This window comes from Podarcis tiliguerta (assembly GCF_965153285.1).
Source record: "Podarcis tiliguerta genome assembly, chromosome: 7".
Lineage (NCBI taxonomy): Eukaryota > Metazoa > Chordata > Lepidosauria > Squamata > Lacertidae > Podarcis > Podarcis tiliguerta.
The window spans coordinates 59,696,424-59,722,505 of record NC_139540.1 but is presented as its reverse complement, the minus strand read 5'-3'; the positions used below and the strand labels follow the sequence as shown (position 1 = coordinate 59,722,505).

The 26,082-nt window shown below is 42.2% G+C and overlaps 1 protein-coding gene across 2 annotated transcripts in view; it reads right to left on the bottom strand.

The window, feature by feature from the left end:
• Window positions 1-14,465, bottom strand: part of CAP2 (cyclase associated actin cytoskeleton regulatory protein 2) — a 39,503-nt gene extending 25,038 nt beyond the window's left edge. The window contains exons 1-3 of one of the 2 annotated variants that reach the window (XM_083449535.1): window positions 13,843-14,465; window positions 7,209-7,339; window positions 3,184-3,284 (exon numbers count right to left, since the gene is read on the bottom strand). In XM_083449535.1, coding sequence (XP_083305661.1) covers window positions 3,184-3,284; window positions 7,209-7,329 — 222 coding nt within the window. In that variant the 5' untranslated portion in view covers window positions 7,330-7,339; window positions 13,843-14,465. The remainder of the gene's footprint in view (window positions 1-3,183; window positions 3,285-7,208; window positions 7,340-13,842) is intronic. The other variant, XM_083449536.1, reaches the window with a different exon arrangement.
• Between the last annotated feature and the right edge of the window lie 11,617 nt (window positions 14,466-26,082).

The following is a 26,082-nucleotide window of genomic DNA, read 5'->3' as shown; positions in this document are numbered from 1 at the left end:
ACTCAGCATGCTCTGTGACCTTGAAGGAACACAGAATGTTGAGGATCAGTTGCTAGGGGCATGCAAAAAACCATGAAAGGCAAGGAATGACCTGCTTAAGTCCCTTGCAACTTATAGTATCCTGGGTTGCTGGATATAACTGGACTGCTGAACAGCAGCACTCCTGTTGGGTGAGGAAATATTGCAACCTTTCATTTTTCTGAAATCCACTCGGGGCCCCAGTGCATGAACTGTTGGCATCCGTCCGTCTCAAGAAACAATGGGGGTGGCTCATTAAGCTGTGCAGCTGAGGCGAGGAAAGAGCATGATGTGTCCCTCAGCAGAGGTTCTACCCCTTCCCTGAGACCTCCAACACCTCAGTGCATGAGTGCCTATATAGAATACTCAAGTATTTTCTTCGTGGTTTTCAGTTTGGTCACATGATGCAACTGCCTTCTTCCAATGGGAAGGCACTGCAGTTTCAACAACTGACTCATAAAACTCCATTTCAAAGCAGTTCCCCTTAAAGGGCAGAGGGTCTCAAGAACCAACCAGCCAGTGTCCGTAGTATACTTTGTGACCCATGACACATCTCTCTATCTTTTTGCCAGTCAAGAATCACCATGCATACTTTAAGGTAGTTTTGTTAATATTGTGATTAAAATAATAACAATTAAGGGTTCATTATTTCCCTGCTACACCTACATTTAAACTGACAAAAAAAAACAAAAAAAGATTCCAAACACCAGGAAGAAAATACCCCTCCTTGCACAGGCCTTCCGTTCCTTCATCCTTTTCATTTTTTAAAATTTTGTTTTCTTTAGTTTTGTGTCCTTGCTATAGACAGTGCACATCTACTGGGAGGAAAACAAAACAAATTCAAGTGGGACTTGGATTTGCCTTGTAGTTTATAATCTTCTATGTAACAAGGCTGCTTCCCCATTCATCACACAGAGATGGGAAATGTCATGAAGCATATACAATCCACTGGGCAGAAGTGATTAACATTGACTGACTGAATTGTGCTCTTTACTTATAGATAAAACGAAGCATCAGTAACATTACCCCATATTCTGGAAATAAGACAGAGTGGCAATAAACAAAAATATAAGTCTTTATGGGAGTGCAGGCTTTACTGTAGTTACTTAAATCAAGAGGACTATTTATCATTTCAGATGTGCCTCAATTATGTTATTGACAAACAAATCTGATCCATTATGTTTGAGATTCTCATTTCTGTTCTCCCCCCAAAAATAATGATAAAGAATCAACCCACTTAGTGAGCACAGGGCATCCAATTTCCTCACCAAACTTGCCTATGACTTAAGACAAGTAAGTTTGTGTGTGTGCGCATGAGAGAGAGAGCGCCGTGTTTCTCTTCTCTTGCAATGGAACAAGAATGTCGAGGATGCTAAATGAGCTACAGCACACCATTTTCAGTAAGCTCAGCAGGGTTTGCCAATGTGGTACCATTCTGAAGTTTGCTGCATGTTGGAGTCTAACAATATCTGGAGGGCATCACATCAGCTGCTTCTGCACTACATATTTAAGAAATTCTAGAAAAATGCATATCCTTCTCCCATGCTATACTTATTTCAAATTCAGCCTCTTAGAGATGTGTGTGTGTGTATACATACATTTAGTGGTATATAATCATTATAAATAAAGTTATTAACGTTTTATCATTCCCTTTATGTCTGACATTTGGGTGTGAGGCTGAATAGTTAAGTAGCAAAAACAGTAGCAGAAGGAGAAGGTATCAATGAGCAAGCCAGGTGAGAGGTCACAGAAAGACAAAGAAGTGCTCATATTTTCAGGCTAGGGGTTTCATCCTTTGGAAACCAGAGTCTTCAGACTGGGGGTGGGTTGGAGCTTACGAGAGGGGGATCTAAGGAACAGACTCATAAGGCCTCAGTTCACCTGCAACCACTAAATTGGACCAGACAACAATCGGGTTGTTCACAGATTGCCGGACGTTCTGATTCAGGGGTAAAGGGTGTGTTTTCCAGGGGAAAGCTGTGGGACAAACACAAAACACCTCAGATCTGTGCCTAGAAAGAACGATACAAGCAGAAAACTGCTTGGACTCAGGCAAAGTGTGGAAGAGCCCATAGCTGCTAGTCATGGTGCTATCCATGGTGCTGAAGCTACTGGTTTCCCTCGACCCCATGAGTTTCTGATATGCAAGGGTCAGAGCAGCATGGCTTACTGAACTGAACAATGAACAGGAGCATATCACCCCTTTTTTGTTGCAGCTCCAACTTATTCAACCCTAACCTCTAACTTTGTGATATGCATTGTTCAGCCAAGTTCTCTATTTTTGTCATTTTCTATAATAATACATTCCTAAAAGGTAAAGGTAAAGGTACTCCTGACCATTAGGTCCAGTCGCGAACGACTCTGGGGTTGCACACTCATCTCACTCTATAGGCCAAGGGAGTCAGCGTTTGTCCACAGATAGCTTCCAGGTCATGTGGCCAGCATGACTAAGCCGCTTCTGGCGAACCAGAGCAGCGCAGGGAAACGCCGTTTACCTTCCCACCGGAGCAGTACCTATTTATCTACTTGCACTTTGACATGCTTTCAAACTGCTAGATGGGCAGGAGCTGAGACTGAACAACGGGAGCTCACCCCATCTCAGGGATTCGAACTGCCGATCTTCTGATTGGCAAACCCTAGGCTCTGTGGTTTAGATCACAGCGCCACCCACGTCCCTTACATTCTTACCTATAGTTTATTCCTACATTGTGAACTTTTATTCATGTGTTTTTATATTACAGTATTTTTTTAAAAAAAAACACAAATGTGGAATATACTTCTGACTTAGCAAAACAATGATCCCAAGTCACTTTTTTAAAAAGAGGATCTTAAGTCCAAACAACCTTTTGGTTCTAAATGTATGTTCAATAATAAGAATAAGGGTTGCATAGAACTACGGAAGATTAGACTCATTTAAATTAATGTGCCTAAGTTAGTTATGCTTCAGTGGATCTACCAGCATTGGCTACAGCCCTATGTTTCTGACAGCTATTAGCAGTGTGAGAGAAATAGTAAGATTTTGGGCTCAGCCATTGCTATAGGAATAAATGTATAAACAATAAACACTACAATTTGCTTATGGAGCCAGACCTGTATTTATTTTTATTTTTTTGAGAAAATCACAGTTGCTGTATACAATCAGATGGTAAAAAGAGAAATACTTACATGTGTCTTCACATCACCATCAAGGATCTTGCTATTTCTTAGAAACTCAGCTACACTCCCCTTTATGATCCTATCAAAGGCTTCGACATGCGGTGCTACATCTGCAGGAAAACAGAACTTCACTAGATCTGGCTGAGAAGATTCATACATTTTGAATGCTTTTACATCTAAGATTAAAATGCAACACGACTGGAAGATGTTTCATAGAAGCATTTCTACATCAGAAACCGAAACAGCAGCGTGTGATTTGAGTGCTGGCCTGTGGCATTTATTTATTTAGTCATTCATTTTATCAAATTTATGTATGTATTAACTTTATTTCCTGCCCTTCCTCCCAAAGGAGCTTAGGGTGGAGAACAGAAAGCAATAAAAATAAAATAAAAACATATTTAAAACAATTCCAATACAGATGCAGACTAGGAAAGATCAACTACTTAGGGCTTTTGGCCCTGAACTGTTTCTATGCCGGCTGATCATTATAAGAGCTACTATTTAAGAACCGGCACCTGAGTTTGCTTTATTCCTCTTCCCCCCATGGCCCCCTTCCATTGTGTGTCATCTTTTAGATAGTAAGTCTGTAGGCAGGGCCTGTCTTGTTTTAACTGACTGTATGTAAGCCACTATGGGAGTCTCTTTGGCTGTGAAGAGCAGGGTACAAATGTGCTAAACAAACAAACAAACAAACAATTAGACAGTTGTCCTTCTGGGCTTTTCTCATAATGGAGTCTTAGATTACCATATTTTTCACTCTATAAGACGCACCAGACCACAAGACGCACCTAGTTTTGGAGGAGGAAAACAAGAAAAAAAACATTCTGAATCTCAGAAGCCAGACCAGCAAGAGGGATCACTGCGCAGTGAAAACAGCAATCCCTCTTGCTGTTCTGGCTTCTGGGATAGCTGCGCAGCCTGCATTCGCTCCATAAGACACACACACATTCCCCCTTACTTTTTTGGGGGGGAAAGTGAGTCTTATAAAAAAATACGGTAATAACCATGAGTACTGTCTTGAGTGAACTGTATTTGAATGCTAACATGTGTGATCCAGTGTAAAACAGAAAGTATTTTGAGAGGGTAAAATGTTTATTTATTTGTTTGTTTAAATTTATATACCACCCTATATCTGCAGGTCTCAGGGCGGTTCACAGAATAAAATCAGAATATAAAACCACAAAATACACAATCAAAATAAAAACAACAACCCCCAACACATTTGAAAAGGAAATAGGATGCCAATTATTATTATTATTTTCATCTGAAGATCACAGGGTGGCTTACAATATAAAAACACAAATGACAATAACCAATGGCTTCCCATTCTTTTCACTTGCAGACTCTCAATATTACCTGTGAATAGGCTGTCTGTTTTGTATCATTCTTTTCTCTCTCCCACCTTTAAGCTTAAAGAATTTCTGGGCTCCCATCTATCTGACAAATGATATGCTATGTTCTCGCATAGCCTTTCCTTGCATCCTCCTCCTCTATAGATATTTCATGTTGAACGAAACAATTTCCATTTTGTGTATGTTTTGTTTCTTTCTTTTAAAGCAAGTGGCAGGCTTCACGGTGAGTTCAAATGGTAGCTACCAACTCTGCTTCCCACTTTCAGGACTAACTTCTTGATTTATGACAGCATGTTTTAGATTCTAATAAACCACTCTGTGGTTCTATAATTAAATCCAGTTTTAACTCAAGTAAGAGAGGGAAGATGCTGTATTTCATCAAATCCTTGGGAAACAGAATGAGGTAAACCAAAGAGGATAATTCGGTGGTTAGAGCTGTATGCCAGTTTGTGAAAAATGACCACACATATACGAGGCAAGGTCACAGAAAACAAGGATACTGAGCAGTTCCAAAAATGTCATAAACATTTCTCCTTCTTGACCTTCTTTCTCACTGCTGATCGCATTCTCTTTTTCCCTCTTTGCTTTCTCCTCTTTCTTAACAGATTCTGCCACTTTTTCTTCTCCTCTTCGTTCTTTTGCTTCTTTGACATTTTTCTGTCATTAATTCCTACTTCTACTTTAGCACAGTTGAGTGTCCTTGGCATAAGTCCAGCATGTTGGATGCCTGAATGCACTAGATACAATAAGCTTAGGCTCAATATCTTGAGAAAGGGGTTAACCGGGTGGTTTTATTAATTATCAGTTACAACAAGTTTTCCACTGAAGGTTCTTCAGCTAGTCAGGCTCCACCCCCTCACCCCCTTTTCCCAGGATTATCTCTAAACTCCCATCCCAATGCTTCTTGTGAGGAAATGTCTCTAAATTACTACAGTTGCTATACTGTGTAGACTTATGTTTTCTTTTCTTCTGTTTTTCCTTTTACTTGCTGAGCAGAACTCTTTTTCCTCTTTGACTTTTCATGCCTCTTCTTGTTGTCATTCTGTTCTTCACTGGTTCCCGTTTCCCTATCATTGCATTCATCTCCTTATTTTTGTTATAATTTCATTTCCATCACTTCTTCCTTTTTCGGGTAGAGTGACTGAAGAAGAAATGTACTTTTGTATGGCTTAATAATAATAATAATAATAATAATTGGATTTACATACTTGGAGGTCTCAGGGCGGTTCACAGAACAAAATCAAAATATAAAACCAAAAGAACCAAGGTAGAATTTTAATACATTTTGGGGAAAGACTGGTAAGCCAGATCCTTGACATTTGGAGATGCCTGGTAGAATATGAAGAATATGAAGATACCCAAACCTCCACAAGTTTGTGGCACTGGTGGGTTAAAAATAACACAGAATCCCCTACCCACCAAATTCTGGCTTCATAAGAGGGATTTGCCTCAGGATGGGAACAGGGAAGGAAAGGGTTAAATTCTACCACTCCATGCCTGCTGTGATTCTAGTAATGATCAACCCCTCCAGCTATGTACATGTAATGATGCCAGTGCATTATTTAAAGGCTGTGTGTTAAATAAACATATGCTAATAGATCTAGTTTGGTTTTGAGAGGTAGGAGTGCTGGATAGCAGCAGTGAGACTGTGACTTGTGCAATTTCAGGGGAGCTGCATGGGTAACAGTCAGAGCAGGAGATCTGTTAGGAAATGCTAAAAGCTCTCAGGCCTGGCTCTAAGCCCAGGGTTACTTCCTGGTTATTTCTTGCGTCTCCCCTTTAAAAAGTGAACAAAGACATTTTGATACATTCATCTGTAAATTCACAAACTGTTATGATAAGGCAAATGAATGAATGCTGTGAAAATTGTACTAAAATATGGCTTACAGCATCATATCAATGCATGTGGAAGATAGTTATAATAACTTTTGAACCAATGTATTGCTGTGGTAAGTCAGAATAAGCAAAACAAATAAAAGTAAATAATAACGAGGCTTACATTTGTATGCAACATTAAATACATACAGAACACACTGTACAGAACAAATCTCCGGAAGTTAGAAAACAGAACCAGTATCTCTTATGCTAATTTCTGTCTGATTCAGCAGTTATTCATTATTAAAAAAACAATCTAAACAGTAACACTGAAAGATCAATAGACACTTGAACCACTGGGTTGTATCGAATGGTGTACCTCATGCTGACAGAAGACTCTTTGATCTAGTGAAGACTTCTGTCAATGGACTGGGGAGGCCAGTTTTCCCAATTCCCTCTCCCGTCCTACAGTCCCCATGGTGATCCAATGGGTTCCCCTCTGGAGCAGATTTTGGAGCTGCCTGGAGACCACTGGAGGAGAGGGTACCATCAAAAATTGCCTGCCTTTCTATTCCACTGATGGATGTCTCTGCTAACTCAAGGGACACTGCTAAATGCAATCCATCGACAACACATTTAATAGAAAAATCTTTTCCGTGGTCCATTAAATTATAATTAAAGCTGACATCGGCCATTTTCTGTCTGAGCCCACAAAATATTCCTTATTGCTAATTTAAGAGCTGGGTGGGGGCGGCTGGGAATCATCCAGCTTCTTTTAGAACAAATGCTACCAGCACATGGCATTTAGTAGTTCAGTTCCCAACATTCGAAATTATGAATACAGCTTCTTGAAAGACGGAACCATACCTCCATTGACGCCATTGACAGTTCCACATTCCATCCCCGCAAGCCTGTGTGAATCTGATAGCAGAGATTCAAGCCTAACCACAGCATTCTCCAACCTCTCAATCAAAGCCATTTCTGCCATCCTGGAAAAGCTAAAGAAATACACAAATAATATTAGCTGTTTCATTTCATGTGTGAATTTCAGAGAACTGGAACTCCTTCATACAGTTAACAGGTACTATCATCAAGGCTTCTGTGGTTTTTTTAATATCATGTTACAAATATATTTGGCTGTTGTTGCTTTTTTTAAAAAAGGATTTCCAACAGTTAACATTTGATTTCTCTTATATAACATAGAAACAAGTCAAATATCCCGCCTTGACCAAGTACTATAACCTCTGTAACTTATTTCACAAGTTTCACGCATTTCACATTTTTAATGTAAGGTTGTGAACACTTTAGCCTACTAAGTGAAGCATCCCACCTAGACATGTAAGTCTCTATGCATCGTCAATTATGCAATACTAGAACTCTTACTTTTTTTAAAAAAAAATACAAAATAAGACAATCATACTGAGAGGTCATCATAGCACTAAGTAGATTGTTCTATCAGTGCAGTGCAAGCAGTTCTGCTTACCTAACACTCCCCCCTCTCCTCCCTCCTCCAGAGCAGGTTTGTGGAGTGGGGGGGGGGGGAGTCCCAATGCAATAGTAGGAATCCTTGTACAGGCTTCCACTAGTGCAATGGGTTAGTTGGATACAGCCCTTAAGTCTTTTCAGCTGAAGAAGTGGCACAGCAAGAATTAAGCTCTAAGGCTAACACATTAACAGGGAAATGCTATTGTGAAAGTGGGGAGAACCCATAGCAGAGCAACCGCCATGTCCAAAACCTGGCCAGGTAACTGCAGTCAGGGAGGAAGGTAGTTGTTTCTTCTTTTCTTCTTTCCACCCCTCCACCCATTAACTGCAATGGAAGAAAATGAGTTATGTCATTTCTAGGGCGGATGTAGTTTCAAGGGTTGTTTGGGTAGGGGGAAGGAAGAGGCTTAGCATCCTCTGGATCCATGGACTCCCACAACATGCACACCCCCCAAATGCCACATTTTAGGATCTGCCACTGGCAGAACACCTTCACCAGGATATTTATGCCCAGAGTGTTTTCCATGAGTGTACCAAGGACCCCAAGGACATGCCATCCCACCAGAGGGTCTTCCGCTCAGAAAATGGAGCAGCACTTCTGCCCCTGACCTGGCTGCATGTTGGCCATGGTAACTCTTCCATCTCTGTTTAGGAAAGATGCTCCCATAATTTTTCTCCTTTTTGTTCATGGTGCTAGATTAATCTTTAAACCAGAAATGGGAGAGTTGAGGCACTGTGGCCCATGGTGCATAGTTATCTTAGGAATCAAATTAAATTCAAATCAATTGTATTTTTTAAAACTCTTTTCCAACTCTCTTGTTTTCAAGAGTGCATAATTTTTCTACAGTACTGACTCGCTGAAACAGTGCTTCTAAGGGATGCCCCATCAGCAACGATAGCAGGGAAACAGGAAGTCCAGCTCTGTTAAAGGTGACCAACCCTGTCATCGCTGTTTTACCATGACAGTTGTTTTAATTTTCTTGCTAGTCCCATTAGTCTTTGTGAATGAACAGCCACTAAATGGAAATCTCCATCCACCCGTGCATGCATGAGTGCACCCACACACTGCAAACCACGTGGTTTGCTGCAGGTGATGGGCACTTCTGTTTTCGAACAGCAATTCCTTGTAAATGCATTCATATGGAAGTGCTTGCTTTTTTACACTTAGGAATAATAACTTCTCGTACTGTAGCAACCAGATTGTCAGTCTCTGTTAGAATGATTGACTTAAAGTTACCAAGGCAACCAACTTTGCTAGTCCATGCACCTGATGTATAATGCTGCTTTTCATTTTCTCTTTGCAGCCAACGAAGTGTAACATTTTAAGTATCTTCTCCACCAATCGCCATGCAGAGTTTAGAGTACCCTTTCCCTCCCATGCATTAAGCTCAGACCTTTTCTTGTAATTAAGCATTCTGAAAGGCTTGTAATCCATTTAATTACATGCCACTAGTCCAATTCCTGGAAGCAAGCAAATTGCCCTGCTGAACTCTAATAATGGGAACATATACATATATATGTTATACCATGGATACTAAACTTAAGTGACCAGATCAAAGAAGGAGGACTGGTAAATCTAATGTCCATTTGAAAATCTAATTGAATTGAAGACAATTAAGAATTTTAAAAAAGATTTTGAATAGTATTCCAGAATGATTAATTATTATAATTATTTTTCATCATATATGGAAAAACAGGCTAATGATCTTTTGCCTAAAAACATCAGCAGAACACCTGTTCCAGCTTAAAACTGCTTCTTACAAGCATTGAGACACCTCTCCTATATATACACAATTTGCCACCAAATAATAATATTTATCTTCCACATATATATCTTACATTACTTTTAGGACTACCACAATTACTTGTCCCTAGTCCTGTAGATTTCACAGTTCATTCCATATTGCTGGACAATCCAACAAGTTATTCCAGAATCCCAGAACAACTAGTGTAAAGAGTACATTTCATGGTAACTGCATCTTTCTCCTTGAAGAAAAACAGACTAAAATATCCTGTTCAAATCTGGCAACCTCCACACTCACTACTATTTGCAAGTAAAGTGGGGTGGCTACATTTTGCTCAGCATGAAGTAAACAATAGTGGCAAATCAGGTTGGGAGGAAAGTAGTCAGATCTCAATTAAACTGTGTGTCAATAGAAGAGGCACTCAAAATAATTACCTCAGTATAACTCATTGTATACATAAGGAAATAAACGATAAGCAAGTTGCCAATGGCCTTGAACTGAGTCAGCTGTACATCCAGGAAGAGAACCAAAGCATCCTATGTTCCAGGAGCTTTTTGCAAAAGAATGAAGAATATTCCAAAGACCAGCAAGGGGACCATGGTGGGCACTTGCAGACTGCCAGTATTTTCAGGTGGGATTCAATCACCGAGACCATATTACACTGGTCCTTAAAGACCTACACTGGCTCCCAGTACATTTCCAAGTACAATTCAAAGTGTTGGTACTGACCTTTAAAGCCCTAAACAGCCTCGGTCCTGTATACCTGAAGGAGCATCTCCACCCTCATTGTTCTGCTCGGACACTGAGGTCCAGCGCCGAGGGCCTTCTGGCAGTTCCCTCACTGTGAGAAGTGAGGTTACAGGGAACCAGACAGAGGGCCTTCTCAGTAGTAGCGCCCGCCCTGTAGAACGCCCTCTCATCCGATGTCAAGGAAATAAACAACTATCTGACTTGTATAAGACATCTGAAGGCAGCCCTGTTTAGGGAAGTTTTTAATATTTGTTGTTTTATTCTGCTTTTAGTGTTCTGCTGGGAGCCACCCAGAGTGGCTGGGGAAACCCAGCCAGATGGGTGGGATATAAATAATAAAAGTATTATTATTATTATTATTACTATTATTATTATTATTATTATTTTAGTTGATTGGGAGGTTTTGCAGAACCTATTTCCCTCAGACTTTTTGAGAAAAGGAATGCAATGGGTGAAATGCCTTGGAAAGTGTAAGATAACACTTGCTTTGCCCTGTGGTCATCTAACCTTCCCATGAACGAACTACAGCAAATGCTCATTGTCTGGAAGTAACCTGTGTTTGTCAATTCTCCCCTCATGTCAAGGCTTCCCCACTTCAGCTTCTTATCCATTCCAAACTAATGGTGCCTTTGCACCAATCTATGGTGCATCCAGACTCAGAATACTGTGTGTGGTTCTGGTCATTGCACTTCAGAAAGGCTGTTGCAGATGGAGAAGGTGAAGAAAAAGGCAGCCAGAGTGATGCAACTCCCCCATGAGCTTGAGTAGTTTCCCCCTTGAGACTTTGTAGTTTAGGAAAGAAAAGATGAGAAAGGGGGAACACGACAGAGGTACGGAAAATTATGCACCGTATGTAAAAACAGACCATTTCCCTCCCTCTCCCTCATTATACTAGAACACAGGGTCAGTCAATGAAGGTAAGTGCTGGGGGATTCTGGACAGGTAAAAGGAAGTGATTCCTCACTCAGTGCACAGGTGAGCTGTGGAAGTTGCTACCACAAGACATAGTGACAGAAAGCCTGGAAAGCTTTAAAAGGGAATTAAGACAAAATCACAGAGACCGAGGCTGTCAATGGCTACTAGTCATGATGGCAATGGTCAAGTGTCAAGGGCACGTGCCTCAGTTGCTGGGGATCATGACAGAAGTACTATTGAGCTCAGGACCTCCTTGAGGGCTTCTCAGAGGCACCTTGCTGGCCACTGTGAGAACAGGATTAGACATGCTGTAAGCTGCCCAGAGTGGCCAAGGAAACTCAACCAGATGGGCAGGGTATAAATAATAATAATAATAATAATAATAATAATAATAATAATGTCTTTGGTCTGATGCAGCTGGCCTATTATTATGTTCTTATATTAACTAATCCGCTGCTATCATTCACATTTTCCAAATGGCACAACACCTTCAGTACCTAATAATCAGGGCTTTGAATCTTCCATTATGCTCTATTACAAAAGCTTGATTTGAACCAGCAATCAACTAAGACTACTCCAATTGGCTATATATAATATATATGGAATGGTGTTGTCCCTTAGGTATATCCTTTCACTGCTGCTAGAACCACGGTCCACGCTAGACACCCAAGGCCAGTAATGCATTAGCCTTAGTGCAGTAGTGAATAATGCACAGCCCCTTTTCATTTTTATTTAATTAAGAGAACATCTTTTATTCATGTACCAGCACTGACAACACATCCTTTAGAGCAGCACTCAAGGAAGAAGTGAATGAACCACAAGTCCTCTGATGACCATTCTATAGACACAGGAACTAACTTTATTTTGTTTACTTCTATAGGGAAAAGACTTACATACATTTCAAAAGTATATACTACCCTATTCTATTAAATCTTTACTTTAAAGTTCTGAAGCAAATATTTAAAAGTACAATTTAATTTAGTTTCCCTTTATTGATTAAAAAACGTGTTTGCAAGCGAAGTCCATATGGTTATATGTGATATTAAGCAGTTTTATAAGGAGCTGAATTAACCCAGTGCTCCACAATTTGGATGACTGGCTTTATATTAGGGAGGGAAAATGGATGCAAGTACAGTAAATAAATTCTTGTAATTTAATAGAAAAATGAATCACATCACCTAGCACTCCTGCTTTTTCTTGTGGTGACTTAAACAAAGCTTTATTTATAACTGTGGTTTTTTCCTCTAACAAAGGCTTTCCTGTAATATACTGTCATGTTAATAGAAGTCACTACAGAAATCCTTTCTCCAAAACTGAATCTAATTTGCTAACAAATGAACCTGACTCACGATCCTATTCCTGCAAACAATCCCTGCAGCTCATAAAATTACATTTGAAAATTATCTATATTTGCACTCTTGGGATTATTCTGGACACTCCACGGAAAATCATATATATTTCTCCTAAAACACCCAGCTGTAAACCTTCCCCAAATCATCACCCACACTGTGGCAAGGGGGCGGGGGGCGGCGAGCTATCCAGTGGTTAAAAGAGGTTTTCTTTCAGCAGGGGAGAAGTGAAGGTTGACACCTTGCGGTTATCTGCCACGCCCACAAGTGCCCCATTGCCACCCTGTGCCCTAGATGATTCACAGTTTATTGAGAGTCCAGTGTTGTCCCTAAACAGAATTAGGCGAAGTGAACCATTACGAGCATCCCTTAACAGAAACCTAAGCACTGCAAACAGCCAGGTGGTTGCCTTAAAAGGCGTGAAATCAGACACGCAGGCAGGCACGCATCAGTCACAGACCTAGCAATTCCGCTGTCAGGTTGCCACCCTGCACCAACCCCGGGTCTCCAAAAGGCGAAGCCCACGCGTTTTCTCTCCCCGCTGCTGCGGGCGGCTATAGAAGCAAAATCACAGCAGCGCGCAAGAAACAAGGCACGTCCCTGAGGCCTGAGCTGAAGACCAAGGCAGGTCAAAGCCCACGATGGGGAAAACAATCCTCCTCCCCCGCCCCCCCCTCCGGGAGGCATGCCAGGTACCCATTGCCAGTACAGCTAAGAGCTGTGGCGTTTTGCCCTGAATAAAGAGCCGGCTGCTAGTCACACCCACACCTAGATGCGATCCTGGAGGGGGGGGGGGAGTGCAAAACCTCCAGGTTGGTTCCTCAGAGTCGACCGGGCCCCTCGAAGCTGCAGGCCACGGCTCCCCATGGGCGGGGGAGGAGGGAAACGAGGGAGAGAGACAGTGACCCAGATTAGCCCTTCCACACACACACACACACACGAGAGCGCGCCAAATCAATCCCCCTCAGTAGCTCGCTCCGGATTCCCGCCCCCTCCGGCCTCCCACGCCCAAGCAGAGGGGCTGCGGCGAGAGCCACCAGGCAAGGCCGCTCTCTGCGGGGGTCTCTCTCACGCCCCAGCCAGCCCCTTCCCCGCATCTCCTGCACGCCTCCCTCCCCGCAAAAACACCCTGCTCCCCTCCCCTCCGCCCTGCCCATCCCTTGCCTGCGACGGAGAGGGGGGGGGGCAACCCGCCTCCCCACAGACGGCTGGCTCGCTTCGCCCCTCCCCGCCCCTCGCCAGCTGCTCTGGAATTACCTGTTCGGATGAGCCGGGGAGCCTCTCGCTCTTCTCTCTCTTTGCGCGCGGAGGAAAATCCGTGGCGGCTCACTCGCGCTCCTGCCGGCCCCCCGGCGCGCTCTTTCTTCCTGCCTTCCCCTCCTCCTCCTCCTCGATGTGAGCTGGTGTCACTCACAAAAGCCGCGCAGGAGGGGGAGGGCGGGAAAAAGAAAGAGATGCAGCCCCGGCAGGCGGTTTCCGGGCGCGCCAAATATAGGCAAGTCCGAAAGGAAAGGGCGAAAAAGAGAGGAAGAGAGAAAGAGAGGCGCTGGCGAAGAAGGAGAAAGAAAGCGAAAGGGGTGGGAGGTGGGGAAGAGAGAAAGGTGCCTCTCAGCAATATCAGCTCTCCGCTCACGCAGCCCCGATGTGTGTGAAAGGAATGGGGCGGGGGGGGGGGACGGCGGTTGGTTGTCGCGTAGCGCTTGGGAACAGGCGCCGGTGGGGAAACCGAGGCTGGGGAGGGGCCGGTTGCGAGGAGAGGGGAGGCGCGATTCTCAGGGGAAAGGGGGCCAAGGCAAAGTTTGCCCACGCGCCTATGGCTCCCCGTCGAATCTGGAACCCCCATTCCTTAGTTTCGTGGTCCCTCTGCCCCTCCCGAGTCCGGACCAAACATGTAGCTCGCCAATGCAACGGATGCATCACAAGGGCATGTTTCCATCGCCGACGATTCTGCAACCAGAGACGGCCCTGATGCTCGGTGGGGTGTTTTGTTACCAGATTCGGGGTATCCTTTAGAATTAAAAGATATCATTGCATAATTACTAGGAAGCCTAAGCTTGGGCAGAGTCAGTGGCACACACACACACACGCTGCCGTTTTGCCTCGCCTTTTGTACCTTTGCTCCCCTGTTACTTTGGCTGAACTCCCATATGCTCAGCTTTGCTCAGCCCTGCCAGGAGATATATTTTTCTATTAGACGCAAGGATTTCACATTTTGAGGAAAGTGAAGAGAAGGAGCAGGGCTAATGCAGGAGAAGCAGCGCGCGAGGCTGCAATCCTACACCTGCTTACCTGGTAGTAAGTCCAGTTGAGCACAGTGGGGCTTCTGAGTAGACATGCTTGGCTGTCAGTTTATTAACATTACACTAGAAAAATAACCTGTCAATCAATACAGTACTTTCCATCCTTTTAAGTACAGTATCTTAAACAATTTAAGATCAATGGCACATGGGCAGGTTTGGGGAAACGTAAGACCTACCTATAGGACAAAATCCTAGGGGAAACATAACAAAATAAATATTCCAGAGTAATCACATTCACACAATTATTGTCATGTCTACTTTGACCCAATTTTTGTTTCTTTTTTATCGTTGATATCCTGCATTCTTTCTCAAAAGGTTTACTCAAGCTGGCTTCCATCCTTCAACAAATGCCAAGCATCCCTAAAGAAACATGATGTATTTATAGCTCAGGTAGAACACGATTTCCGTTCCCTTTAAAACAAAGCCTTCGACAGGTAGGATCTCTCTATAATAATAGTGCCTAGACCCACTGTGGGGGAGATAGTTATAGCAGACATCTAAATCCGGAATGCTGTAGCACAGAATGTCCTAGCGATAGAATCATCAGTCCAAATACAATGGTTTAACAGCACTGAATACAGAACTGAAGCAAGTTTATGCTAGTGCACATACTATCTTATGCCACCAGTGTACGCTGTATCAATCCAAAATAATAATGAGCTTGCATTTCTGTATTTATTAACACAAGTTAGAATCCATGTTTCACCAGTAAGCATGCTTTAAGAGGATGAGTTAGGTTCGAAGCCTGAGGATCTGATATTATCTCATTACTTAAGCAAACGTTTCCCAATGTGTAGATGTTAAAAGATACACACTGGGACATAGGAAACAGAAAGAAGCTGAGGGAGGCTTTGAATACTATTTGTAATCCTGCCTTCTCCTTTGCCCCTCCATCATCAGTGGCACACAGGAGGAGGAGGAGGAGCGTAAAGGGCTTTCCTTTGCACCTCCAAAGAAAGTGGGAGAATTGCAAGCCCTTTCCTGCACTCCCCCTTTCCACTCCTGATTTTGCATGTTGGAAGGGAGAGCAGAGTAAATGAAGGCTGCTGTCACTGCTAGTGGTGGAAGCAAGAAATAAGTTGAATTTTAAAATAAAGGTAATAAAGTGTTCCCTTATGAACCTCTCTTTGAAGTTGGTTAAACAGCCATTTGCTGCAATTATGGTGGTTAGTTTGTCATATACAATGGTACCTCGGGTTACAGACGCTTCAGGTTACGCATTTTCGGGTTGCGTAGCGCACTGAACCCGGAAATACTGGAACTGGTTGCTTCCGGGTTTCGGCACTCACGCATGTGCAGAAGTGCTACATCGCGCTTTGCACATGTACAAAAGCACCGAATTGCGATTCGCGCGTGCTCAAACACGCTGCGGGTTGCGAACGTGCCTCCCGCACAGATCACGTTCACAACCCAAGGTTCCACTGTATATATTTATCCAATTACTGTTCTTCACCAACACTTGCTTTAAGAAACCCCATTCTACTCTGTCAAAAGCCTTTTCAGCATCTAAAAGTATAGTATGATGAGCCTCTTATTAGAGTTTATACTTTGTACCACATTAGTCTGTCCTTTGACTTTATTCTCTTTATAAATCCATTTTTGTCTTCTGTACTAGCATAATTTTTAAAAATACTCCTTGATCTAGCTGTCAAAAGAGAGTTTAGAACATTATAATCTGTCATTATTAATGGTATTGGTCTTTAAGATTCTGATCATTCTAGAATTTCATCAGGTTTTGGTATCAGTACTATATTTACTTTGTTTTAGGTGCTAAGCATCTTACCAGTCTGCCTGATATAATTAAGCAAAACAGGCATAACTATTTATTCAAAGGTTTGATGTAAATCTGCCAATAATCCATCTGGTCATTATGACCTACAGTATTTGTTTTATTTAAAATTTATATTGTTTTCTTGATACCTTAATAGTACTGATGGAGGTCCCTTCCAACTCAGTGATTTTATTATCATAAGGTTGGAGTCTGGGAAAGAGTCTGCTAAAGTGATCAAACCACTTGGACAGGAGATGACTAAAAAGTAGCCAGCAACTATTCTGGAAAGGAAAAGCATGTCTTTCTCTCACACATACTCTTGGTGGAGATTATGTAAGCCAGTGCACATAAAGCACTGACTGAAGTTAGAGTTAAAATGCTGGGTTTTGAGCTCTGGAAAAGCTAACAGCATCTTTGGGTGCTGACTGTCTCCTGGAGATCTGAGAAGCAGATTTTGACTGTGTTGACATTTTAAAGACATATGTCTACTTGTGCACAGCTTGGGTATTTATAAATATCAATCAATCAATCATTTATTATATTTGACTAAAAGCCATTACAAATCCAGTTACAAAACGAGCAAAACCAATCAAACCTATTAAGAATGATCCAGAAATAAACAACCGTTTTCAGTAAATCAAATAAATGCAGATATTAAATTCTGTAAGTCTCCTGTGAAATATGTGCTATACCAGTTCGTGTGAAATTCTGAGCAAATGTATAAACATTAAAGTATTGGCATTTGGTAGTTCAGAAAAAGAATCGCTTATCAATAGAAGGAGGTATATTGGAGGAACTAACATGTTTAATAATAGAAAAAGAGAAAACTAATTTATCTTTAGCATAATATACACATTGCTCTGAAGGTGCACCTTTTATTATTGCATTTCTTTATATCTGGTGCTTAATAAATATAACATAAATACAACACAGTAAGTATTATTATTATTATTATTATTACTCAGAAACACTCCAAACAGCACCTACTAGAGTGCACAGAACTGCAGTCTTAAGGATGTGGCACCTCGGGCACAAGGGGTGCAGTGAGGGATGGTTGTGAAAGCCCCTCTGTGTAAGTGGCCTTCTGCACAAGCCAAACCTAAGCAACTGAAAGTCTCATTGGTTTCAGTTGAAAATATGTAACCAACTCACCTACTGTAATGAATTGCGAGGCATATCTTTGGCAGGGTTATGCTAACAGCAATGATAAATGCAACTCTTACTACTGCCATTAGTAATAGTGTCCTAGCCTCCTCATCAAGAATAAATGTGGCTAAATATGCACTGACCCCCAGATGAAGGTTTTTCTGATGTGTTTCTTTTTTGAGAAAATAATAATAATGCTAAATTATAGCTATAATTAGATGTTCTCTTTCTCACCCAATCATCCAGAACCCTAACAATCTAATATCATTTTTAACCCAATACTTTGCACCACCACCACCTGATCTAAATATTGGACTTCTTCAGAAGCCTGCTGGAACTGTCATTGGCTTGCCAACAGTTTGCCATTGAATAAAATGAAACATTCCTTCCCAGTGTGGGCTTGTAGCCAGGTCACCATCTACCCATAAATAGCTATCGCCTACAGTGAGAGTGACTAATCTTAAATAGCAGCAAACAAAAAGCTACCTCTCTTTGATTTCTCATTTATGTGTAGTTTTATTTTGTTATACCTTCTTCCTGATTACCTGAGGACACATTTTTAGTTGATGATAGGGAGTTTTCAATAAATTAATCTAACCATTTAATAAACTAAATGCTTAACATACAAAACCAGTGTAAGAATGCAATCTCTCTACAGTGGTGTAGCATGGGTGGGGCCACAGGGACAGTTGTCCCGGGTGCAAAATTATTAGGGGCACAAAATTTAAAAGGAAAAAAAATAGAATGTAGTAATAATAAATAATACATAGTGCACCCTCCCTATCACACAGAATATATCCCAGTGTTCAATGGGCAGACTGAGGAAGGGATTTGGGTAACAGCTGGTTGCTAAGGCACCCTCTACATGGACTTTAGAAATATACCCACTCCCGACCAATCCCCCTTCTCACTCTCTACCATGCTCAACACTCATTGGGCACCGCAGCTGGCACTCAGGTAGGTCACCAAGCTACTACCCCTTCATTCCAGCCTATCGGCAGGTGGTGCCAAGGATACTTGCCTTGCCCTGGGCACCGGCAACCCACAATATGCCACTGGCTCTCTGTGACCTCCTTCCTTCCTGTCATTCTCTTTAAAAAGTCCTTCCTCAGTGTGGAAAATCCTGGGCAAGATGGTTTACTGCAGCAGTAAGAAATGCTGCTTAAATTTAGCAAATAGTAAACATTATTTGATAACCTAAGCCATTCCCCTAAATTTGTAGCGTCTGCAGCAAACCATGATTGCAACACAGGCATACTTCCAGCCACGTCATCCAGGATGCCTTGCTCTGAGAAAAGACACCCTTGGCCCTTCCTAAAATGAGGCAGACAGGAGGTGGAGGGAGTGATGGACAGCCTTGCTAGATGAGTGGGAGCAGCTGGTGGGCAGTGATGGAAGCAGGGCTGGGCAGACAATGACGTTCAGGGGTCTGGGAGGGCACCACCAGAGACCAATGTACCAGCTTGGCTAAAGAAAAGGACTGGCCTTGTGTGAGAGAATCATTTGTGCCCATCTCCTGCTTGTGGGCTCCTCATAGGCATCAGTGAGAACAGAATGTGGTAGAATGGAATAGTGGACTGATGGGCCTTTGGCCTGATCCAGGAAGGCTCAGGAGCCCAGGTCTGATTTCTACAGGAAACAGTGTAGCTGGCCCCTAAAATGAAGTGATGGCCTGGGGAACATAGCTTAAGATGTTCCTTTCTGTACTGTGGTAAAGATAAATGCCCTAAAAACACCATCAAAAACTACATTTTGCAAAACATGTAATAGCAGCAAGATAAAGAACATCCTGAATATGCAGCCACAATTCAGCACACCTACTTATATTCCTATAAGTATATTGTGATTTTTTAAAAAATGAAATATGGGTTATATACAGTATTCCCTCACAATCCCTTGGTGGGATGCCAGTATAACACTTTAATAATGAAGATTAACTATAGTTAATATTTATATACTAAAAGGGAGTTCAAGGCCTCCTTTCACCCCCTAGTGATTTATCAGGGAAAGGGAAGGTTTTCCCCTCAGCAACACTCAATCATACTTTCACTCCCTCTACAGAGGGTGGAAAGGGGGTTGGTTGCCTTCCCTTTCTGTGCATCGTTTTATTGGCATTATAGCTGGATTAACTATTGTGCTGAGAAAGCTGGAAAGCTGCAGTTAAACAGAGGCCCTGGCAGCACAGAAAGGTTTGTATCACAGTGTTGTTCAGCAGATAGTAAGGTTTCCGTCAGCAGAGCAAGGAGAGAAGCAAGTTCCACTTATTCCCCTCTCCTCTGTAGCTGCCCACCACCATGTTCCCCTCAATCTGTCCTAGAGGATCCCCCAACTCTCTAGCAGATCTAGAGTAGATGCAGGGTGAGGGGGGTGGGATCACAACAAAATGCTTCCCTCCCCATTCCACTGAGCATTACTATCAGCTGAGCAAAGTACTCAAAGTGTCCAGGTATTTCCCACCAGGAATACTGTAATCCCGGTTTGCTCCCTGCACCGAGCTCTTTTTAAATCCCCTGCATTTTAGGACTACTATCCTCCGTGAAAGCTGTGGTCCCCCCCGTGCAAGAATCAGAATACCCTTGAACATAAAAGTTTGTACAGCTAATGCAGGAGTACCCAGACCGGGCAAAAGTGAGGGTTCTGTGATCCTATTTTCTATGTGAATTAATACTGCTAGATCAGAAAGTGGGGTTTAGGGGGACCACTTTCTTTAATCCAGTCCTGAGCAACCCAACATGGCATGCTTTCCAGTGGAAAATTGCAGGTGTTTAATTTTTTAATTTATTTATTTTGGTAAATAATTGTTTTGAAGCTGTGTATCAAAGCTCCCAATGTTGAATTGGCTATAGAAGCACAGGCTCTGAACCTCATACAGGCTGCGTAGGAATAATAGGGCATTATATGAGGTGTTAGCTGTCAGCAAATTGTCTGTTGTCAACAAAAACTCTGCATTTGAGGCTTTAGGTTCACGCAGATACGGGCTCTTTTGTACCTTTTGTCGGATACACAATGCATTGTCTCTATGAGGATTGTACTTAGCTGATCCCCTCAAAAAATACAGAGCAGCACAGGACATGTGTAGACTTCTTGTTTTGCTACTGCACTTGGTAGGCTGGAGTGGAGTAAAAAACAAAGAGTTGATCAGACCTTTGACTTCTCGTTCTGTTTGAGGAGATAGCTGTACTTCATGCACTTGAAGTGACACATGGAGTTATGGAAGGGAAACTGAGAGCTCGTGCCAAGAGCTGTGGTCTGGGGAAAATGTTCCCCTTTCCTCTACATCAGAAGTTCTTAAATATCTGTACTTGGCCCTGCACTTCAAGGTTGTTGTTGTTTATCCAGTGGAGATTGATAATCTGGCCCTGATTAAGGAACAGGCTAAGAATGCCTGGTGCAGTTGCGGAGGATGAGGTGGCATTCAGACTGGTGAAGTGGGAAAAAGCCCACCCACTTGTCTCCATAGCAACAGGACAGATTCTTTGGACATGTAAATGGTGATACTTAACTGCTAGCTAAGGCCATTTTATTACATAGAAACAAGTCTGACTAGTTCAGCGGCCTCTCCTGCTAGTTTCTAAGCCTCCTTGATACAAAATCACTGGCCTAGAAGGGACCCATGGATATGTTCTAGACCAGGCATAGGCAAACTCGGCCATCCAGATGTTTTGGGCCTACAACTCCCATCATCCCTGAGCACTTGTCCTGTTAGCTAGGGATGATGGGAGATGTAGTCCCAAAGCATCTGGAGGGCCAAGTTTGCCTATGCCTGTTCTAGACTGATTCCCCACCACCACCTATAACATGTCAGTGCAAAGGACACCATTGGATACAGCCCACTGGCTAAAGGGAATTTGGTGGTTTAATATTTCACAGAACACAACTTACCCTCTACCACCACAAATTGTAATGTATGCACAGACTGTTTCTATGTATTGATGGGTACAATTTTTGCTGTGTGTGCCATGCCTTTTAATGATTATCTACAAATTAAAAACAGATTATTTTATCAATGTATTCTGGAAATATGCTTTTAATGCATACAATAATATGGAAGTGAGTGGTCATACAAAACATCAGCTATGGGTTGATTTAAGATGTTTCCTTATAAGTGTCATCAGTTTTGAAAATGACCAACTTGTGTGAGTATTCTACTCTTTTCACAGAATAAAGCCAGCTATTAGGAGAACATAGATTTGAACTGGACAGTGGATAGTCCATCAGGTTCATAAGAGATGAGCTATATAGATATATTTCTCATTGCAAACTGAATGGTAAGGACATGTGCCATGAGCTCAAAGTATTTTTTTAAATGTAAATTGCTATGCAATATATAATCCATGAAAATAGAACCCCTATTGCTGTAATAACTGAAAGTATATTGGATTTTTCCACTATGTTCCTCTAATTGAACTTGTTGCAAATTTTTATCAATTTGATGTAAAACGAATGCACATCTTACCTGTTCAGCACAATGTCGGACTGAGTCATAATCTTTTTTAGCCTTTTCTCATATGAAATCGCACTCTTCTGATTGTTATGCATGTCTGTACTCTTTTTCCTTCCATGGTGATAATAGGCAATTTTCATTCTAGCATTCTGGAAATAGAACCAGAATCATACTTTAAATTGTATTATTTTTGTGCATCACTGCTTCCCTACAACTTCCTGTGTCCTGATTCATCCTCTAAATGTTATGAACGGTTTTAAAAAAGTGGTTACTTATATTTTATATCTTGGGGAATGTATTGCTCATGTCTGTTTAGACCACCTTCCAGAATTTGACTAGTATGACCATGCCACGTTATAATTCCTCTGTGTCAAATATATTGGATGATCTAATATGGGAAGGTATAAGATGCTGTGTCACAGTGAGTATTCAGTTCCTTTGGAACTAGGACACCACACCAGCTTCGCCTTTTCCACATAACAGCATTTCTTATTAATAGAGTTCTACATGTCGTCATGGATTATTGATAGCACTTGATGGTTATGCAGAGCTGCAAGTTATCCTTAATCCAAAAAGCAAGTCTACCTCTCTCTTTTTCAGTTTTGGTAACAGGATTATGAACACATTTCCCCACATGAAGCTACTGGCAAAGGTTGAGTAGATAGTATGAAACCTGAAGTGTTGGGGGGATATTGCAGGCTTGACCCAGCGAGTCCCTTAAATGTGCTGTTAAATGCACACAGCTGTCCTACAAACACTGCTTTTAATTTGTGAAAAGGCTACACACAGGGATAGGGGATTGAGGCCACTAGGAGAGGGTGTTGAGGATGCAAAAGAACAACTGGATTGTGCCCTGACTAAGACATTCAGAGATCAAGGGAAATGAGCAGCCTTTAAACACATTGGGGCAGTAAGTGTGATGTTTATAACATGCTACGTGGTACAGGTTAACATGTCCAGTCTGCTAACAAAAGGTGATTCAATGCTTGAGCATTACATACATAGGCGCCAGTTCCTAGGGGCTGAGTTCCCTTTGTCCCCCACTCATAAAATATTTGAGGGGGTGGAGGTCCACCCAAGTTGATGGGTATTGCCATTCAAATGGAAGTCAATTATGTGTATATGTACATAAAGATTATTATGATGGCATTGTTTTCTTGGTAGGCTTTATTTTTGCTCTTTTTTTTGGATTTTATGTTTGTAATTTTTGTTGTAATTTTGCATTGAAAATAATAAATAAATAAATAATCAATCAAATGGTGTGTGCACGCTACATCTTGTGATCGATTATGTGGGGCGGGGCTTACCTGGCCCCCCACATTATTTTATTCAAGTTGGCACACCTGAACAGCTACATTCCTTGCTGAATTCAGACACCAAATTCAAATCCAGCTTGATTTCTTGGGTCTCTATATAAGAGGCAGGCTAACAGATAATGTGTGATGTCTTCCACCTGGGGTTGACCACAAATACAGTGGTACCTCGGGTTAAGTACTTAATTCATTCCAGAGGTCCGTTCTTAACCTGAAACTGTTCTTAACCTGAAGACCACTTTAGCTAATGGGGCCTCCTGCTGCCGCTGTGCCAGCGGAGCCCAATTACTGTTCTTATCCTGAAGTTCTTAACCCGAAGCACTATTTCTGGGTTAGTGGAGTCTGTAAACTGAAGCGTATGTAACCTGAAGCCTATGTAACCTGAGGTACCACTGTACAAAGTCTGTCTGCATAAGGGACCTTGTTGTAGCAGCCATCCCAAACTGCAGTGGGGATCACTTGGAAACGCAATTCAATAAAGACATTATTATTTATTAAGGAAACTGGTGAGAGTTTGGTCAAATAAACTTAGCTGTAATATACTCTGTTCTCAAGAGTGGGTGCCAAGCGGAAATTTTGGTGCTTCTAATTATTTGCAGGTCCCTTTTTGATTCTACCTAGAAGAGCCAATGCCTTAGTTGACACTTATTCAAGGTCAAAGTAGAACGCAGTTCAGGGAAATAAAAATCTAAAACATCTTGACAAGCTGTTTTCCAGAGTTGGTGGCAGGAGCAAGCCAGCAGTAAATCACACCATATACGTTGCAGTTAACTCTTTATTACCAAAAACTGTATCTGCACAGGAGTGTCAGGCCTAATGAGCACAGCAACTTATCTCTGTAGTAGATCTTGCCCCCATGAAGTATTTACTGAGACTGAACGCTCCCACCTCCCCACAGCTGCCTAAATCCCCTCCTCTCTAGGGTTTTCCCCAAGCAATCTGAAATTACGCCTGTGTAAAATTAACTTCTCCCTTCTCATGCCTCTCCTGGTTCTGGGAGACAAGAGTGGGAGGGGAGGAGAGCTTGTCGCAGCAGGAGGGGGAGACACCCGTGACTCTTCACCTGCCTCTTGGTCTCTCTCCTGTTTTATAGTATACTAAATGAGTTGTAGTTTCCTTAAAATCATTATGTGTGGTACACGTGTATTACTAACTATTCTGTCTCAGTATACAGCACCAGTATTAGTTTCTGCAGTTTGTAGAATTAATTACACATTCAGTGGGGCAGGTAACAGGGGATTGACTCCTTCAGAAATAAAGACTGCACCTTCTTTCTGATCTAGCACAAGCATAGGCAAACTCAGCCCTCCAGATGTTTTGGGACTACGACTCCCATCATCCCTGACCACTGGTCCTGTTTTCTAGGGATGATGAGAGTTGTAGTCCCAAAACATCTGGAGGGCCAAGTTTGCCTATGCCTGATCTAGCACTACAGTTAAAAAGAAGAAGAGGATGTAGTGTTAATACCCCTGAAAACAATTAAACATTTACAAGTGAGAAAACTGCGGATAAGTTACATCTTACTGAAGACTGAAAAGCACAATTGTTTTCACACTTCACAGCTGCTTCCTGTAAATCTAAAATTATTATTTTCATTTATTTTAGTGCCTTTCCAGATGTTGGCACAGAAAAACTATTTACTATAAGATTCCTAGAAACACTACTCCCTCAGAACAGTATACTATTCCCATAGTTCTTTTAACTTTCTGCCAACACAAGTTGTTCAATAAATGTTGCTTCTGGTGTTTTGTAGTGGTCCCCCTTCCTGCCCCCTAGGATGAAGTTGCATCATTGATATTCCAGTCTCCCAACCTTATTTTATTTGCTTAAATATACCACAGTAGCATTAAAAAAAATATATCTCCGCATTATCTTCTGAAAACCTTGAGCTTCTTTTGCCTATATGGAGCTGATGGTTCAATAATCCAATAATGAAGCAAGCAGTGAGAGTGTTCAGTGTTTCCCCCTCCATTGCCAGTAGGACCCAGAATGGGGCATTCAGGGCCTGGATGAAAGTGGCTTTGGAGCCAGAGCCCTCAATTGCACTTTAAGCTGGTCCAATTCTGGCTCCTCAAGAAACCAAATTGTGTGTTGCTGTTAAGAAAATCAGAACTTCCTGCCCTGCCTGGTGGCAGTAGTGTGACTGGAAGGGTGGGCAATCCACCACTTCACTCCCTGCCACTGCCATCCCTATTAGGATTACTTTGTCAATTATAATGGGCATCTGCTACTAAGCCAGAAAGTATCATAGTATTTAGAGCCTGCTACCGTGTGGTGCAGTGGGACGCAGGTGGTGCTGTGGTGTAAACCACTGAGCCTAGGGCTTGCTGATTGGAAGGTTGGCGGTTCGAATCCTGGTGAGGGGGTGAGCTCCCGTTGTTCGGTCCCTGCTCCTGCCAACCTAGCAGCTCGAAAGCACGAAGTGCAAGTAGATAAATAGGTACCGCTCCGGCGGGAAGGTAAACGGCGTTTCTGTGCGCTGCTCTGGTTTCGCCAGAAGCGGCTTAGTCATGCTGGCCACGT